This window comes from Erpetoichthys calabaricus, chromosome 8 (genome assembly GCF_900747795.2).
Source record: "Erpetoichthys calabaricus chromosome 8, fErpCal1.3, whole genome shotgun sequence".
In the NCBI taxonomy this organism is placed as follows: domain Eukaryota; kingdom Metazoa; phylum Chordata; class Cladistia; order Polypteriformes; family Polypteridae; genus Erpetoichthys; species Erpetoichthys calabaricus.
The window spans coordinates 43,270,030-43,287,990 of NC_041401.2; the positions used below are offsets into that span (position 1 = coordinate 43,270,030).

The 17,961-nt window shown below is 36.8% G+C and overlaps 1 protein-coding gene across 1 annotated transcript in view; it reads right to left on the reverse strand.

Moving 5' to 3' along the window:
* dars1 (aspartyl-tRNA synthetase 1) overlaps positions 1–15,967 on the reverse strand; it is a 76,797-nt gene extending 60,830 nt beyond the window's left edge. The window contains exon 1 of the mRNA XM_028806500.2: positions 15,792–15,967. Coding sequence (XP_028662333.1) covers positions 15,792–15,814 — 23 coding nt within the window. The 5' untranslated portion in view covers positions 15,815–15,967. The remainder of the gene's footprint in view (positions 1–15,791) is intronic.
* Between the last annotated feature and the right edge of the window lie 1,994 nt (positions 15,968–17,961).

The following is a 17,961-nucleotide window of genomic DNA, read 5'->3' on the forward strand; positions in this document are numbered from 1 at the left end:
TTCTAATAACTTAATACACTTCAAACTGTATGAATATTTACATTTGTGAAAAAAAAATTACTTAACAATAAACATAACTGGCATCAGTGGAAATCTGTGATTAAAAAAACCTATTAGAGTATGCTGGAAACTTGTTTCAATAAGTTACCACTTCTAGGCAAAGCAAAAGCCTAATTATTATTGCCAGTCACATCGGCACAGGAAGACAAACATGCATAGCTTCTTTGTTTAGTTTATGTTGACTAAATGATTCCTGAAGGAAATATATGCATGTGAACTGCTTCAGAACAGCACTCCCAGGTGCAAGGAAGACAGACAGCACAATTACTATAACAGGTGCCTCTTCACAAATCTTTCTGCTGTATAATGGGTTAAAGCACCTGTTTTAAACAGTTTTAGGCAAACAAAACACATACTTTACTGTATTTCATTCATGGTGAGAACACATGAATATAATTTAAAACAATTACACTTCAGTTATGTTAGTTAATAGATACAAAAGAGTACATGGAAACAATTTGAACTTTAAGAAAGTTCACCTCCAGATTTAAGGTTTATTTGTGAATACATTAAGCAGTTAATGACTGCATACGGTATCTGAAACTAGCTAACAGCCTCATCAAAATGCTGTATTTGAAAGAATAAGTGGCTTGGCTATAACATTACTGCCTCATTATTGGAAAATGTTTTATTTTTTTCATGCATCAGTGACATTGATTTTGGATACTTGCATATGACTGCTGTAACCATAATTATTAAATTAGAAAACAAATTTCTCTATTGGGTTAATCTGTATTTTATACATAAATAAGTGCTTTTTCAACTATTTTATTAGACAAATAATATCACTATTAGATGTTATATACAGTACTGTATTAAAGCAGACACCAAAAAGGGTACTTCCTCAACAAGTGAATTCCTGCCTTCTCTATCTGCTTTAGCTTAAGCTGAATTAGCTTAAAGAGAGTTTTTTTTCCTCACTTATTCATGCAAAAGTGCTTCAACTATGCAACATTTTAGGGCTGTTTTCTTTTTTGTACAGCATAGTTCTTTCTCCCCAAATTCTCCAACCACTTTGGGATATACATGACCATGAAAATATCTTTGTTCTGAGGACTATATTAACATTAACCTCTATGTTTAAAACAGATAGTTGTACATGTAGTTATATATTTTACATTATCCACTTAACCATCTTTTGAACATGTTTAATCCAGTTTAGACCAGTGGGTGCTACTGCTCATTCTAATAGCACTGGCTGCAGTGTTGGAACCAACACTATATCAGGTGCCAGTTTATCATAGGGCATATCCACATATATTTAAACAATCAAACAGGGACAACTTACAGTCACCATATCAATCTGATTTGTAGAAAGAAAACATATGTGAAAACAAGGAAAAAAAAATCACTGCATACAAAGGGAACCATGCAACAAACTGGGCTTGAATATTAGGACTGGTCTCTGAAGGTGTTGGGCAGCACTGCTAACCACTGTACCACCCTATTTTATATTCTATTATATAAATATGTATAAATACATAGTGGTGGCACGGTGACGCAGTGGTTACGCTGCTGCCTCTCTGTAAGGAGACCCGGGTTCACTTCCCGGGCACTCCCTGCGTGGAGTTTGCATGTTCTCCCTGTGTCTGCGTGGTTTCCTCTGAGTGCTCCGGTTTCCTCCTACAGTCCAAAGACATGCAAGTTAGGTGCATTGGCGATTCTAAATTGTCCCTACTGTGTGCTTGGTGTGTGTGTGTTTGCCCTGCGGTAAGCTGGTGCCCTGCCCAGGATTTGTTTCCTGCCTTGCGCCCTGTGTTGGCTGGGACTGGCCCAGCAGACCCACGTGACCCTGTAGTTAGGATATAGCGGGCTGGATAATGGATGGATGGATAAATAAATAGTGGCAATTTCTATGGCAAAAGGTGTAATTCATCTAAACCTACTCTATATATGCCTGTCATATGAGTGGCATCACACTACTACCCTACCTTCACATGATAATTATTTTTCGACTGAGCTAAGTTGGGCAATGTGCAATGCTCGCTAACCAATGGCTCGTTAGCTAACATTACCTCAGGGCTGGTGAGCTCATTTGGTTTTAATTACACCTATTAGCGGCATCAAGTTTTGGATCACTCCTTATCTATCCACTTTTTGTCATAATAATTTACCAAGATGTAAACCAAGAAAAGAATTCTCCCCAAAAAAATATACCTTAAGCATTCTTCAAGCAAAAGGGGACTAAAAAGCTTGTATGAGTATGTGTCTAACAACTACTCTGGTCCATGAAGAAGTGGATGAGGTGCTAGTAAATGTGTCATCTATACTTAGTGGTGTGTTAACTCAAACAGTTGGATCATGGGCTGGATAAAAGTGTGGTCTGCACTGCAGCAGCAGCCACTTCCTCAACAAGTGAGGAGTTCAGTCTTAATACTTGGGAGGAAAAAAAAAAAAAGACTGTCATGTGCCCCTTCACAGAATCAGAAGCAACTGCTAAATGTAGCCAAAATTGGTTAGTGCCTTTTACATCAGCCAAACCAAAACGGAAGGAACCATAAAAACCACAGAAACATATATATTGTTCATGAAATACAGGTCTGAAATATATAAAGTTTTCAATGTTTGGTTAATACAATTACCTGGAATTTCTTTTAAGATAACTCTAGTTTAAGCATTTACGAATAATGAATGAGAAACTTGTTTATAAAAAATATATATATATATTTTTTTTTAAATACCAAAATTTTTAAAAAGCTTTGTCTGTGGTGTTGATGCATTTATGTTTTGGTACTTTGTTAATTTGCACATCAGCAGAACACATGACAATATTATAGCTAGCAGATTTGACTGGAGGAAATAAACAACCTTTGTTATTATTGTGCCTAAATTAACTGTTCAAAATAGGAAATACTCAATTTCCTAAACAAAAAAAATCCATTGCATAGAGTAACAATTACCTTTTGTCAGCTGAAAGGAACTGTTCATTACATTATCACTGCTTTGAACTTTAATGGTGCCTAAAAGGCAACCATCCACGAAATAGGTTTCTAGTCATGCCTTCGAAGTCTACAGTCTACAGTCTGCCCACCCTTTTCACATTTGCTTATTTCAATTCAGGATAATAGCACTAGATTCCTGTCAATGAAATTCAAATCAATATCCTGAAAAACAGTAAAAGTAATCAACTTATAAAATAATGTACTAATTAAAGCAAATTAAGTTACTAAGGTAAATGCTACAGTCAGAATCTACAAGCAAACAATAATAAATCATATGGAAATCAAAATTATTTTAATTTAACTTAAACATGGGTTATCCTTAATATTAGCATTTTAGCTGTATTATACACCAATGCTGAACTTTTGGTTTTTAAATACTCTACTAGATTTGTTCTCCTGTGAGACGAACACAACACATTTTAAAGGTCTGAAAAAGTCAGCCAAGAAATATTCTATTTGCATATAGTTATCCTAACATGACATAGGTTTGAAAAAATACAATTGTTTTTCAAATCTATAATGGTTCTATAACTTGCGGTCTTGGGAAATCTGCTTTAATGATTTATTTTTTACATTTCTTAAGAAAAACCTTTCAAAATTATCCTTAGATGTATAAACAGCCTTTCAGAAGGAAAATCTATTGTTTCGTCTGTTGAATAAACACTACTGTTTTTGGTGAACTTTGGGTTTATTTTATCATTTGTATTTCTATTTTGTCCATTGCTATAGAGACTGAACGACAAGAATCAGATTAACACTGCTACATGCAGAATTGTGTCACATTACTGTAGTTCACCACATTATTCTTCAGGTGGCTCAACCACATTGGTTTCTTATCTGATATTAAATCACTTTCACCTTCAAAACTCTCCAACCAAATTATAACACTTCCCAACACTGCCCAGAGTCATATAAACCTGTTAGACATTTGAAATCTTCTGATCCTGGCATTTTTACTGTGCCAAAAACCTATAATGTAACCCTTGCCAAACTCTCATTTGCTTTGTGGGTTCTATTCTCTGTATTTTTTTCTTAGCTTTATTTGTGAAGCTTCCTCTACCTTGACATGAATTTATCCTATCTATCCATCCTTGCTTTTTTATTTGCTGTCCCTTATTTTCAACAGACTGTGTTTTCATTGTGATAATAAATATAGGACTGAACTGAACACCCACATTGACTGTTAGGTTAACCAGTCTTTGCTATTATTCCAGAGGAAACTTTACTGGAGGAGACAACAGAACATGGGATAGAGGGAGGGAGACAGACAGACATACTTTATTAATCCCAAGGGGAAATTCACATATTCCAGCAGTATCATACTGATACAAAAAACAATATTACATTAAACAGTAATAACAATGCAGGTAAACACAGATAATAACTTTGAATAATGTTAACGTTTACCCCCCCAGGTGGAATTGAACAGTCGCATAGTTTGGGGGACGAACGATGACAACCATTTTATCTTTAAAAGTTGAAACACAAAACTGTCATATGCTAGAACTTGACCTCACTTGTGCCATTTTCTCTTCTGTGTACAGTATCTCATTCTGGAACAAAATGTAGTCTGTATGGGCAATGTTTGATGGTACTTGCTAGTGATATTAGTAATATATGTCTCCAATCTTGACCTGGGGCCTCATTTAATAAACTTTGCATGGATTCAATCGTGAAAATATGAACATTCCAAAAAGCACGAAAATTCCTATGCCAGAAAAATCAGTTATAAAACCTGGCGTACACTAACTTCTATGCAACTTTCCCTTTACGAATCACAATCACTTTGTAAACTTGAATTCATGAACACGCCTCAATGCTAATCAACCTCATACATATGTAATCACAATGCTGCAGATGCACAACAGCCTGTTAATGTGAGGTTTAGATAGACCCTTTGATGTTCTCCTCTCAAACCGGCCACCACTTTCAAACTCCATTTCCCTATTTTAGTCAAAACCACTTATAAATTGGCTCACCGTAATGAATCACATTAATTTTCATAATTTGGATTTAGCTTCACTTAAAATACTATATCAAAATGAAATATGGAAAGCACAGCATAAAATATATCAGATTACTAGAAATTAACAGCACCCTAGCAAACCTCAGAGTAGTGGTCTCTCATTTCAAAAGCAAATCTCTTATTGAGGTTTAATTCTACATGTTTTGAATGTTAAGAATTCAAACTTGCTCTCAATTAATTATATTTGTTTGTTTATCTGTTTTCCTAAGCATTTCTGACTTCTTGTCACCTTTCTGTCCTTCATGCCTTATGCAACTGGAGCTCGGTGTTTTGTGATAATCTTTCTGATTGCAAATTTCCCACTAATTTCATGCACTTTGAGAGTATTTTGATACTGTATCCTCACAAATGTAAATATTTACACTCATAAGCAGAAGTGTAACTGGAATGTCACTAATTTAATAAAAATAAGCTAAGAGAATTCCTTTTAGAAGGCATAATTACAGCCATTTGACAAACTTTACATGTTCTACTCCTCTGTGATGATAGCCAAAGAGATTTTCTACGTTGTGGTGTGCTGGGCTAGAAACATCACTTCAACAGAGGCCCACCAAATCGACAAGCTAATTAAAAAGTTATGTGACACACTTTTCTCCTGCTGGAGGCAGCAGCAAAAGAGAGAAATAAAACAAAACGGAGGGCTATTATGAGCAATGCTGCATATCCTTTCTCTGACACATTAACATAGGTTGGGTTCACCCAGAATTTTTCATGCTTTGATAGAAAAATATACCTTTTTTAATCTGGATATTATTAAATTGATTTAAAAATATAGCCAAGGTCATTACTAGTGTGTATAATGGCCATTACTGCTTTAAACATGACTGATTTTAATTTATTATTCACATATGGCTGCAAAGCCCCACTTTCAGCAAGAATGCCTTCAGTGACCTAAAGGTAAACTCTCTTAGCTTATCTTTAACTAGTCATGTTCACATGTTAAATGGATATTAGAGAAACTTTTCTGCGGATGAAGAATGGAAAAGCCGTTGGTCCAGATGACATACCTGTGAAAGCATGGAGGTGTTTAGGAGAGATGGCAGTGGAGTTTTTAACCAGATTGTTTAATGGAATCTTGAAAAGTGAGAGGATGCCTGAGGAGTGGAGAAGAAGTGTAATGGTGCCGATATTTAAAAATAAGGAGGAGGTGCAGGACTGTAGTAATTGCAGGGGGATAAAATTGATGAGCCACAGCATGAAGTTATGGTAAAGAGTAGTGGAAGCTAGGTTAAGAAGTGAGGTGATGATTAGTCGAGCAGCAGTATGGTTTCATGCCAAGAAAGAGCACCACAGATGCGTTGTTTGCTCTGAGGGTGTTGATGGTGAAGTATAGCGAAGGCCAGAAGGAGCTGCATTGCGTCTTTGTGGACCTGGAGAAAGCGTATGACAGGGTACCTCGAGAGGAGTTGTGGTATTGTATGAGGAAGTCGGGAGTAGCAGAGAAGTATGTAAGAGTTGTACAGGAAATGTATGAGGGAAGTGCGACTGTGGTGAGGTCTGCGGTAAGAGTGACAGCTGCATTCAAGGTGGAGGTGGGATTACATCAGGGATCGGCTCTGAGTCCTTTCTTATTTGCAATGGTGATGGACAGGTTGACAGACAAGATTAGACAGGGGTCCCCATGGACTATGATGTTTGCTTATGACACTGTGATCTGCAGCGATAGTAGAGAGCAGGTGGAGGAGACCCTGGAGAGGTGGAGATATGCTCTAGTGAGGAGAGGAATGAAGGTCAGTAGGAACAAGATAGAATACATGTGTGTAAATGAGAGGGAGGTCAGTGGAATGGTCAGGATGCAAGGAGTAGAGCTGGGGAAGGTGGATGAGTTTAAATACTTGGGGATCAACAGTACAGAGTAACGGGTATTTTGGAAGAGAGGTGAAAAAGAGAGTGCTGGCAGGGTGGAATGGGTGGAGAAGAGTGTCAGGAGTGATTTGTGAAAGACAGATATCAGCAAGAGTGAAAGGGAAGGTCTACAGGACGGTAGTGAGACCAGCTATGTTATATGGGTTGGAGACGGTGGCACTGACCAGAAAGATGGAGACAGAGCTGGAGGTGGCAGAGTTAAAGATGCTAAGATTTGCATTGGGTGTGACGAGGATGGACAGGATTAGAGATGAGTACATTAGAGGGTCAGCTCAAGTTGGACGGTTGGGAGCCAAAGTCAGATAGGCGAGACATGTGCAGAGGAGAGATACTGAGTATATTGGGAGAAGGATGCTAAGAACAGAGTTGTCAGGGAAGAAGAAAAGAAAGTGGACATGCAGGTGATGACAGAACAAGATGCAGAGGACAGAAAGATATGAAAGAAGATGATTCGCTGTGGCAACCTCTAACGGGAGCAGATGAAAGAAGAAGAAGTCGCTGAAACATGTTTTTCTGTTCTCATGTGTTGCAAGGTACTGGTATTCCCAAATTTCAGTTCTGGGTTCATAAATGGACTAAATGAACCAGTTTATTCAAGAAACATGCAGTTCTACAGTTTGTTTGGTTTTTTGTTTTTTTGCAGAATGAAGGCTATTTCATGTGACAGACTGCCACTCAACTGAAGATTTCATACAAATGTGTCTATTACTGTCTTGAGAAAGAGGGCAAACTGGATCTAACCAGTATAGAAAAAAAGAAGGGGAAGGCCAAGATGGACAACTGCGTAAGAAGATAAGGAGATCAGAATCTGTAGTTTGAGAAACAAATGATTTGCTGGTCTTCAGTTGACTTCTGCTTTAAATACATACCAAATATTAGTGTCATCTGAAACAGTTTTTTTTCCCTTAACCCTCAGTCAAACAATAATGGGGTACAAAATAAGCCATCAAGTGACAAGCTTACTTGATTCCATTGGTACCTACTATATTTGTTCACTATATAATATGTTCCAATAAAATATTAGAAAAGAACAAAATGAAGGTCTGAAAATTCTGATCCTGTCCGCAAAAAATATACATGGTGCTCTCAGAAAAAAAATAAATTTTGAAAATGGCTCATGTAGCAGAATAAGAACACTAACAAGCTATAGAGTTAAATAACGTGCATCATTCAGAAAAGGAATTGGCTTGTAATTAAGAAACTGGCTGAAGTGAAAATGGTGGCCCTCCAGGAACTGAGTTTTAGACCCCTGAGTTAGTTGATCACCTGTCAGCTCACTCTGCCTCTCATTAATGTTTGGCTGAGATTTCCTCATACTTGCCAATGTGTTTTGTCTTTAAATTGGTACGCAGATTCAGATTAATTAATCTGGCTGTAAAAAATCTGGGCACGAAAATCCTAATGTGTAGTTTTTATCACAAATAATTGGTTTCACAATTGCGACTTTGCTTAATTTTCCACATTCATATGTGAATGAATTAATTATTATAAATAGATTGTTGTGTACTTTATAAAAAAAAATCAAGCAGCAACAACTGCAGATTCATAACAAATAAATCATAAAGAGGTATTGTAAAAAAGTCAAAATATGCAACAAAAAAGCCACATAACAAGTAACATGAAAATATCAATTTTTAGTATTAAATGAATAAGGGGATTTGCAGCTCATGCTAACTTTAAATTACAGTTAATTCTGAGGAGTCAATAAATGCAATAAATTCACGCTCAGTGCCAACACCTTGTGTTAAGGATCACCACCCAAAACAATGAGGTCTGACATTTTTACCATGAATGAAATAAAAGTTACTTATTTTTCCTTTTTGCAGCTAAATATTGGAAAAAATTCTTTGTCTAAATTCTCTAGATGATGGCTAAGCTCACTGTTACAAAAATAAATGTAGCTGTAAGTAATGTAATTTATTTAAGTATAAAGATATGTAATGGATCTCATAATGGTACATAAGAAACATGTTAAGCAATGAGGAGAATAACTAACAGCTTTGAAAACAGCTTATTATCTTGCCAAAAACAACAGGCAACATTATGATCTTACTTTATTTTAGTGAAACTCAAATTATAAATTCACTATGCCAACTGCCTTACTCCCCTCACAAAGAATCATGCTTCCCAGCTAGCAACTCTGTTAATGGATACTTGCTGTTTTAAATATTAATAGTTATAATAATTTTGCAACAAATAGGGATTATCACCTTAAATGCCATTTACAATTTGCACCTGTACACATAAATAATTTTATTTCAATAGTTACTTTAGACTCCATTGTCAACTAAACTGAACCCCTTTCTTCTTGTCAACATTTCTTATAAATAATTTTGTTTCATGAATTACTTATTAAAATTTGGCTTTTATGTTAAATAAAAAGTTCCAAGTCTGGCAAATCTCTGTAAATATGAAAACAATAGGGTAGGAGTGCCAAAGCTCAATTTTACTCAAACTCAAAAAGAAAACTTTATATACACCCAATGAGGTCCGGAATCAGCGGCAGATTTTGAGGTCCTGGGGATCTACATGTACACTTTATTAGGCCCTTTTTTTTAACAAAAAAAAAAAATAGAGCTGATTTTAACAGGCCTGAAAAAGGACACTGTGATCCAACAATGTTACATTAGATTTAAAATGCAATGTGTGGGATGTGGCATCAATGTTTTTATTCCAACCAAGTTTTGTTTTTAACGGACTCCTAGCCTAATGAAGAAAGCTCTTATTTCCCAGGTTTTATGATATGGGGTCAAAGGGAAAATTATTCAAGTCTTGGATTTTTTTGTTACAATGTTCAGCACTCAGTGTTGTGGAACTAGGGGGGGGGGGGGGGGTATGGGGGGGGGGACACTTTCAGCCACAAGGAGTCACCAGGACCGAGTTTGTGAACTACTGCAAAGTAATTTACCCTAATGTAACAGTTAACTGACTCGAATTCCAATCATGCAACCATTAAAAAATGATCAGAATCACAGATAACTGTAATGTTCATATCAGTAAAATGAATAAAGCATCATCATTCTATCATCATTACAGTATTACCATTAGACTGAACTATATCAATTAAAGCTTATTATTTGGTTAAGCTGATTACATTGGGCGAGTAGGCATTACTTTAAATTAAATCTAAAACATTAAAAACAAAAATTTGTAAAAATTGTTTTTTTTTTTATTTATACATCCATGTATAAAATACTACAAAGTGCTCAGTGATTTTTTCACATGTATTACATTCCAAATGTAAAGAACTCTGAATGAGGTTGGTCAAAACTTAAAGATATTAAAAGGATTCTACTTGTTTTTTGTATTATATACATTATTTTTACAGACATTTTGTGTTTTATGTCAGCATCATTTTTAGTCTAACAAATAAAACAATTATTCATTAAGCATTCTTGCACAATGAAAATTAATTGATACTGGTAACTGAAACATCACGTAAATATACATGCTTTTATTTAAAATAATTTGTAACCATTAACTATACTACAGTTTCTACTATTTTATATATTCCTTTAATTTAATGTATTTTACATGGTACTAATTAGTCATTCCTAATTCTGAGACACTAGCAGTGGCAGCCGCAGCCGCCAACCCCCCCCCCCCCCCCCCCCCCCCCCCCGGCTTGCTATGGCACCACGGATCACCGCAGGACATATCGGGACATGTGGTTTGGAACAGCCCTGTTGCGTATTGTGGGTGCCGCAGGTGCGGGCGTGTCCTTGGAAGAACCACTTTCTCCACACCTGGAAGTGCAGTCGGAAGAAGGTCAAGAAACACCTGGAGCATGTCCGGGTGAAGTATAAAAGGAGCCGCCTCACACCACCAGTCAGGGAGCCAGAGTCGGGAGGTGGAAGACAAAGCTTGCGAGGAGGAGTGGAGGTGACAGAGAAAGGGAAAGAAAGAGGAAGTTAAAAAGGACTGTGATAGACTGTATTAGTTGGTGTTATATGTACTGTGCTCTGTACTGGGGAGTAAAGAAAACTGCTGCCCCACTTGAGTAAAACATGTGTTGTGTTGAACTTGTGTCTCAACCTGTCTGTGTCAGGGTTTGGGTAGTGATATGCCCCATGGTAGTCCACAATGTATATTTGCAGAGCAGAGCATTCAATCACTTGGCCAGCACCATCACCCGTTTAAGTTTTAAGAAGTCAACAGAGTGGAAGCTTTCTATCTGTCTATTATCTTCATGAGGCTGTAACATCTTTGTCATCATGTTAAAACACTAACATTCTCATTTTCACATTTTTCTGTTGGGTCATTAGCAGTTTTAATTCTAACAGTTTAGCAGCTGTGAGGCACCGTGCTGTGCAAATAAACACAATTAAACATCAAAGATGCATTCTAATGGCTGGTGTAAATGTAATCTGGCTAAACTATGCATGTATACGACTGATATATGAAATGACATTTAAGGAGAAAGCAGCCTGTAAGCAAAAGTCTCTAATATTAGATTATTTATCATATGTGAGAACATGATTTTTAACAATGCAACAATAACTTTGTAATGGCCAATGTGCGAAAGAACCACTGAATCAACTAGTTGATAAAGAAGACAGGCTCAGATATATAGGACACACTTTTGAAGTACTGGAAGTAGTAGCAGAGAAGAGAATGAAGACAAAATTGATGGCCATTATGAACAATGCTGCTCATCATCTCTTTGACACACTAACATCGAGGACTTTCAAACAACAAATTATTCATCCGAGTTAAGTCAAGAAACACGCCTGGGGTCACAGACACCAATGACAAGATGCCTTAATAATACCTCACTACAACTCTTATTTTTAGCCAAGTTAGAGGTTTTCTTGTTTTTAGTCATTCTGAGGTGTATTTGAGGGGTGGTGTTGATGTTTATTACATTTGTTAAATTCTCGAGCTTCTGTGAGAGCTAAATTTCCCCTTGGAACTAAGAAAGTACTATGCATCTACCTAATGGCTACTTAATCAAATTCAACATTTTGGGGTCCTTAAACCTATTCTGGCAGAACTAGACCCAAGTCAGGAAACATCCCTGGACAGGACCACTGACTCTCTGTCTCACACAAACACAGAGGGCACTGTGGAATCACAAAAGCACTTAACTAAGATGCCTTTGTGATACGGAAGAAAAATACAGACATTCACTCGGAAAATGAGCAAAGTCCACAGAGACAACGATGAGCACAGATTTGAATTCCAAATGCTCAATCATGAGGTACCAGTGCTACCAACTGCACCATCATACCACCCATATTATTTTAAAAACTGGAAATGTTTACATAACAACCAATGCTTTATTTAAAATGGTAATCAAGAAATAGAATTTCATTTGTTATACACGAAGTATTACTTAAAAATACATTTTAATAAAACATTACTATTTCTTCTTTTCATAAAGATCAAATCAATTTAATTCTTTTATTTGGTCCATTTCTCTTACCCAAACAGGTTATATAGAAAACGATACTTATGTGATTTGTGAATAAAAACTACATTTATGAAGTGCAAATTGTGTTGTTTACTTTTTATGTAACATAAGCACTTACTGTATGTTCCTTTGGCATACCAAATTTTCTGCTTAGCCTTATGCTTGTGAAATTGTACTGAAATACTGTAATTAAATAACAAAACTAAGAATTGCTTGAGGCTATAATAAAACCAAAAATGTAGGAAGTAGAAATTGTACTCATTTACTGTACTAACCAAAAATGTCACTAGTTACTTACATTATTACGAGCAATATATGACAAACGGGGCCACAGAAATTTGAAGAATACAACAGAATTCCATATACAGCAATCAACTCAAAGTGGGGTGCCAGTCCACAACATGGCACAAAAAAAAAAAAAAAAAATATATCATACAGCAACACTCACTCATTCTAGACCAACTTGGGCTGCCATTTTATTTAATTTGCATGTCTACAACATACCATTTACAACATTCTCAAATTTGCCTGGATGTGTGAAGAAAACCAGCGTGCCCGGCATACTTGAGTGATACAGCAGTAGGCTCTGCTGCCTTACTGATTTCAGTATCCTGGGTTAACAATCCACATGTAGTCATTGTCTCTGTGAAGTCTCCTCATGTCGGTGTAATTTTGCCTCTCACATCCCCAAACACATGCTGATTAAGTTAACTAGCTTCATATGAGTGTGTATGATTGGACCATGTGATTGACTGTCACCCTTCCCAAGGCTGCTTCCTACCTTTCATCTGATACAAATAATATACACTGCATATACAATGAAATGAATTAAACAAGTTTGAGAATGTTATGCCATTCTAGGCAGTGGTAGTGAAGAAGTTGTGAAGTCACCATTTGAAGTTTACAATTAGATAGATAGATAGATAGATAGATAGATAGATAGATAGATAGATAGATAGATAGATAGATAGATAGATAGATAGATAGATAGATAGATAGATAGATAGATAGATAGATAGATATTTTCACTTTTACAAAGGGACTACAAAACTGAAGGTGAAGTCGACTCAGTGTGAGGCATAAGAGCTAAAAAGACAAGAAGAGAGAAAATAATAAACCGAATAGCAATAAAAGTACTTTACAAAATATACAAATTGCACTGGTTGACTTAAGGTCTATATTGTACATTGGGAGAATGATATGGAGCAGTTTTATTCCGAGTTCAGGGCCATGATAAAAGCTGTTTTTAAGGCGGTTTGTTCTGGTTTTCATTACTCTGTATCTCTTGCCTGATGGCAAAAGCTGGAAGAGGCAATGACCGGGATTGCGATGAATCCTGTGAAATATCTATTGCTTTTTTGCAGCATCGGGAGGTGTAGATTTGTTCCAGAGTGGGGAGGGTACAGCCAATTGTTCTTTCCGCTGTCCTGACGACCCTGTGGAGCGCTTTCCTTTATGAGGAAGTGCAGCTACTGTACCACACACACAGTCCGTACATAAGCACATTCTCAATGGAACAGTGATAGAAGGCAAGGAGCAGATTTTTGGGGACATGGTTCTTTCTGAGGATCAGTGTACATTGCCATCATTACTTATAATGAATAGTTATCAAAAGAATACGGTCACGGCTACAAATGAGACAAACTGAGGTTCTTGTGCAAGGTTTCTGGCCTCATTCTACTTGGAGTAGAAATATTGCTGATGTAGATCAAGAGCAGCCAGTAAGATAGTTTCAGCATATAATCAGGATGCACCCTGAGCGCAACCCTCTGGAGATATACCTGACGTGGCCTAATAAGAGAACATCCAGAATACACTGTGGAGATTCTCTCTCGATTGTCAAGTATCTAGGAAATCCCCAGTCATAGCAGAAGACTAGGTTGCCTGGTCTGTCCAGCTCAGCATTCTGCTACCATGACCACAGCATGATAAGCAAAATTAAAGTAAAGTTAAATGCATTTTTTTTATTTTAATTTCTGATGATTCTGCACTCATGGGGTGTATTGAAACAGAATATATAAATAATGTGCAGAACTTTGTTTTTTTGGGCAGAAGAAGGAAATGAAAGAACTGGTTACTGACTTTCATTACACCAAAGTGCCTCTATGCCTGGTCAGTATTTGGGGAGCGGATGTGGAGGTGGCACAGTGCTACAAGTGCTTGAGAGTCCACATAAATGATAGGCTACACTGGTCTACTAACACAGTCCAACTACATGTATTAAAAAAAAAAAAAAGGGAAGGGCAGACTTTTTGTCTCAAGAGACTGCATTCCTTTAATGTGGGTAGTGACATCCTTTACAGTTCTACAACTTTATGATGGCCAGTATGACTTTCTACACTGTGGTGTGCTGGGCTGATAACCCCTTCAAGTAAGGCTCACTGTATCAAACAAACTAAAAGGGCTGGCTCAAATATGGGACACACTCTTTGCCTACTGGAAGGTGTAGCAAAGGGGAGAATGAAAACTAAACTGAGTGCCATTATGAACAATGCTGCACATCTATCTCTGACACACTAACACCGAGAACTTTCACAGAATGCAAAATTCATCAGAAGTGTGTCAAGAAACGCCACGGCAATACGCCTGCATAATGCCTTTCTTTGACTGTGACTGCCAAGTCAGGAGTTTTCTTTTTTGTAGCCATATTGGTGTACATTTAGGAGGGGATGTTTATCTTGATATAATATTTATTGAGTTTCTGTAAAAATCCAAATTTCTACTGGGGGCAAATAAAATGTATCCGTTATTAAAATCAAACGACCATATTATTAAATAACGAACTACTTAATGTCATATCTATTTTTTTAATATGTAAAAACAACTACGTAAAATCAGGACAGACCTGCATTATATGGTCATTTTATGCAGAGCCCAAGTTATACTTTTGGAAAACTTAAACGTAAGGTCTTGCGCAGCGTTACACTGTAGTTGTGTTTTCACAGACACGCTTTAAGTTTTAACATTGTAATGGACAGTTGCCAGCAAATATATTCATTTAATAACTCTTCATTTAAACGGTGTGAAGAGTTGTGTTTTTCATATTTTACTTATATTTAAGCCTGACAAAATTAATGCAATATATCTCGAAATATGCCCTTTAAAAAAAAGTTTGGTAAAATTTTTTATAAAATGTTACATTGGAACTTTAGAATTAACTTAGCTACGCATGCGCCTTCATGTAAAATCGGACAATCACGTATTTAAAGTCTTGAACTAAAAATAACATTGGAGCGTTTCATTTACTCAACACCTGTCACGATTATATTGCCAGCACGCGTACGGATACACGTGTTGTTGGAAATGTTATTAAAAACTACATTTTAATTGTAGAACACCTTACTTTACACCTCTTCACTTAACAAAATAATCAAAGAACACTTATTTCCAAGGAGCGCTATAAATGAAATACTGTATGATGCAATAGACAGCAACAAAGACATAAGAATACCAGGAAACGACTTAAAGATTAAAATCTCCTTACCCATTATTTTCCTCTTTAGTCATTGTGTGCTCTTCACTGTAGCTTGCTTTACTGTTAGATTTGCAACTGTAAATTGATCAGAATATCGTTCTTACAATAAGCCCACGTTTACGAATCCAAGCTTAGCGGCGAAAGGAAGGACTTATTTTCCTGAGCACAAAATCGAAAGCCGCTTCCGACTTTCCGTGAGGGTACGTGGATCTAACAAAAAACGTTCCGCTACGGAAAGGAAAATAAAAAAACACAATCTTGTGGCCATTTGAACCTTTATTATTTATATTAATTGCTTACTTCTCTGTAAAAAGAGAACTTCACGAGTATGCAGAATTAATGAGTAGAGGATTTAAAGTAAAGTATCATCAAATAGTGTCCTCTCCGGCCATTTAATAGAATACGTGTCCTTTATTTACGTACTTTTTTTTAGCTGTGCAGTCTAATTATGTAATTTTTCGCGATTCGATCGAGACAAAGCATGTTTCTGTCTAACAGAGTTTTGGGTGGGGAGGTTTCTGACTTGTCCATTAGCACCACCAGATTCCTGTATTCAATTCCAGGCATTGTGTTTTCGCTCATATCCCAGCAACGTTTAAATTCGGTTATCGCCGAGTTTAAACTGATTCAGGACGAGCGTGGTTCTGTTGGGATTTGGCTCAGGTTCCTTGTGATCCTGTATCACACTACTCCACTTAAGAGAATGGATGATTGGATAAAAAATATATACTGTACCTCAGAATATATACGTTTAGTTGGATGGTGTTTTCTAGCCCATCAGTACCTGGATTTGCATGTATATTTACATTTATGTGCTTAGCAGGCTTTTTTATCCAAAACGACTTACAAAAGAGAGCGACATAAGGCAGTCAAAACATCAGCCTGCGGGCCTTTTGGGAGCAGGTGTTACATGAGAAATTTACAAAACGAAATGCAAGCAATTCCTAGGTTACAAAAATGTAACAGCTAATATCAGTTACACAGAAATATAAAACAAGAAAGTTTTCAAACGCCGATTAAGAACAGTTAGCGAGTCTGAATTTCTAATAGTGGTGAGCAAGTTATTCCACCAGCTTTTAGCTACACATGAACAAAGTCTTTGATGTTATGCAGAGGTGACATCATCAGACGCTGTCCACCAGTAGACCTGAGTGGGCAAGAAAGACCGTAAGACCTCACAAGTGTCTTCATATACAGGCACCAACCTGTGGAATACTCTGTTGGCAAACATCAAGGATTTGAACTTAATATGTGCTGCAACAGGGAGCCAATGTAGTGATCTGAAAAGAGAAGAGGCATGTGCCCACCTTGGCTGGTTGAACACTAGTTGCATTTTGAATCATCTGCTACGGCTAATTAATACATACTGGTACTCCTGCAAGCAGAAAGTTATAGTAGTACAGATGTGACAAGACCAAAGCTTGGGCCAGGAGTTGTGGTGCATATTCTGTCAGATACGTTCTAATCTTGTGGATCCGATATAGAGTGAATCTGCATGACCAAGAGACAGTTACAACATAGTCAGTGATCACCACCCCAAGGCTGTGTACATATTCAGCATAGTGAGCCAAAATGAACCGAAATGAGTTGCTCAATAGACAGACACGCTGGGATAACAAAGTTTGTCTTTGCCAGGTTGTACTGGAGATGGTGTTAGGCTGGGCGGTCTTGTGGCCTCGGAAACCCCTGCAGATTTTGTTTTTTTTTTTCTCTCCAGCCATCTGAAGTTTTTTTTTTTGTCCTGGCCATCAGACCTTACTTTATTCTTTGTTAATTAGTATTGCCTAATCTTATTTTTATATTTTTTATTTTTTTTATAAATTTTTCTCTCTTCATCTTGTAAAGCACTTTGAGTTACATCCTTTGTATGAAAACATGCTATATAAATAAATGTTGTTGTTGTGTTCTTTCATCACTGTAGACAAATATAACCAGACCAGAGAAGACGTGTGACTGTGAATGAGTCTCAGGTCAGATTAAAAGAGGGCATTTAATGCTTTTTGAGTCGTGTCATTTGTTTTTTTCTTTCCATGAAATATGGTATAAAAGCAACATTATTAACAACATTGCGTGACAGTTCATTGGAGGCCACACTAATGTACTCACTTGGGGCTAAAGATTGATTTAATTGAAAGAATAAGCATCTCTTAAATGGGCATACATTAAAACTTGTGTTAAA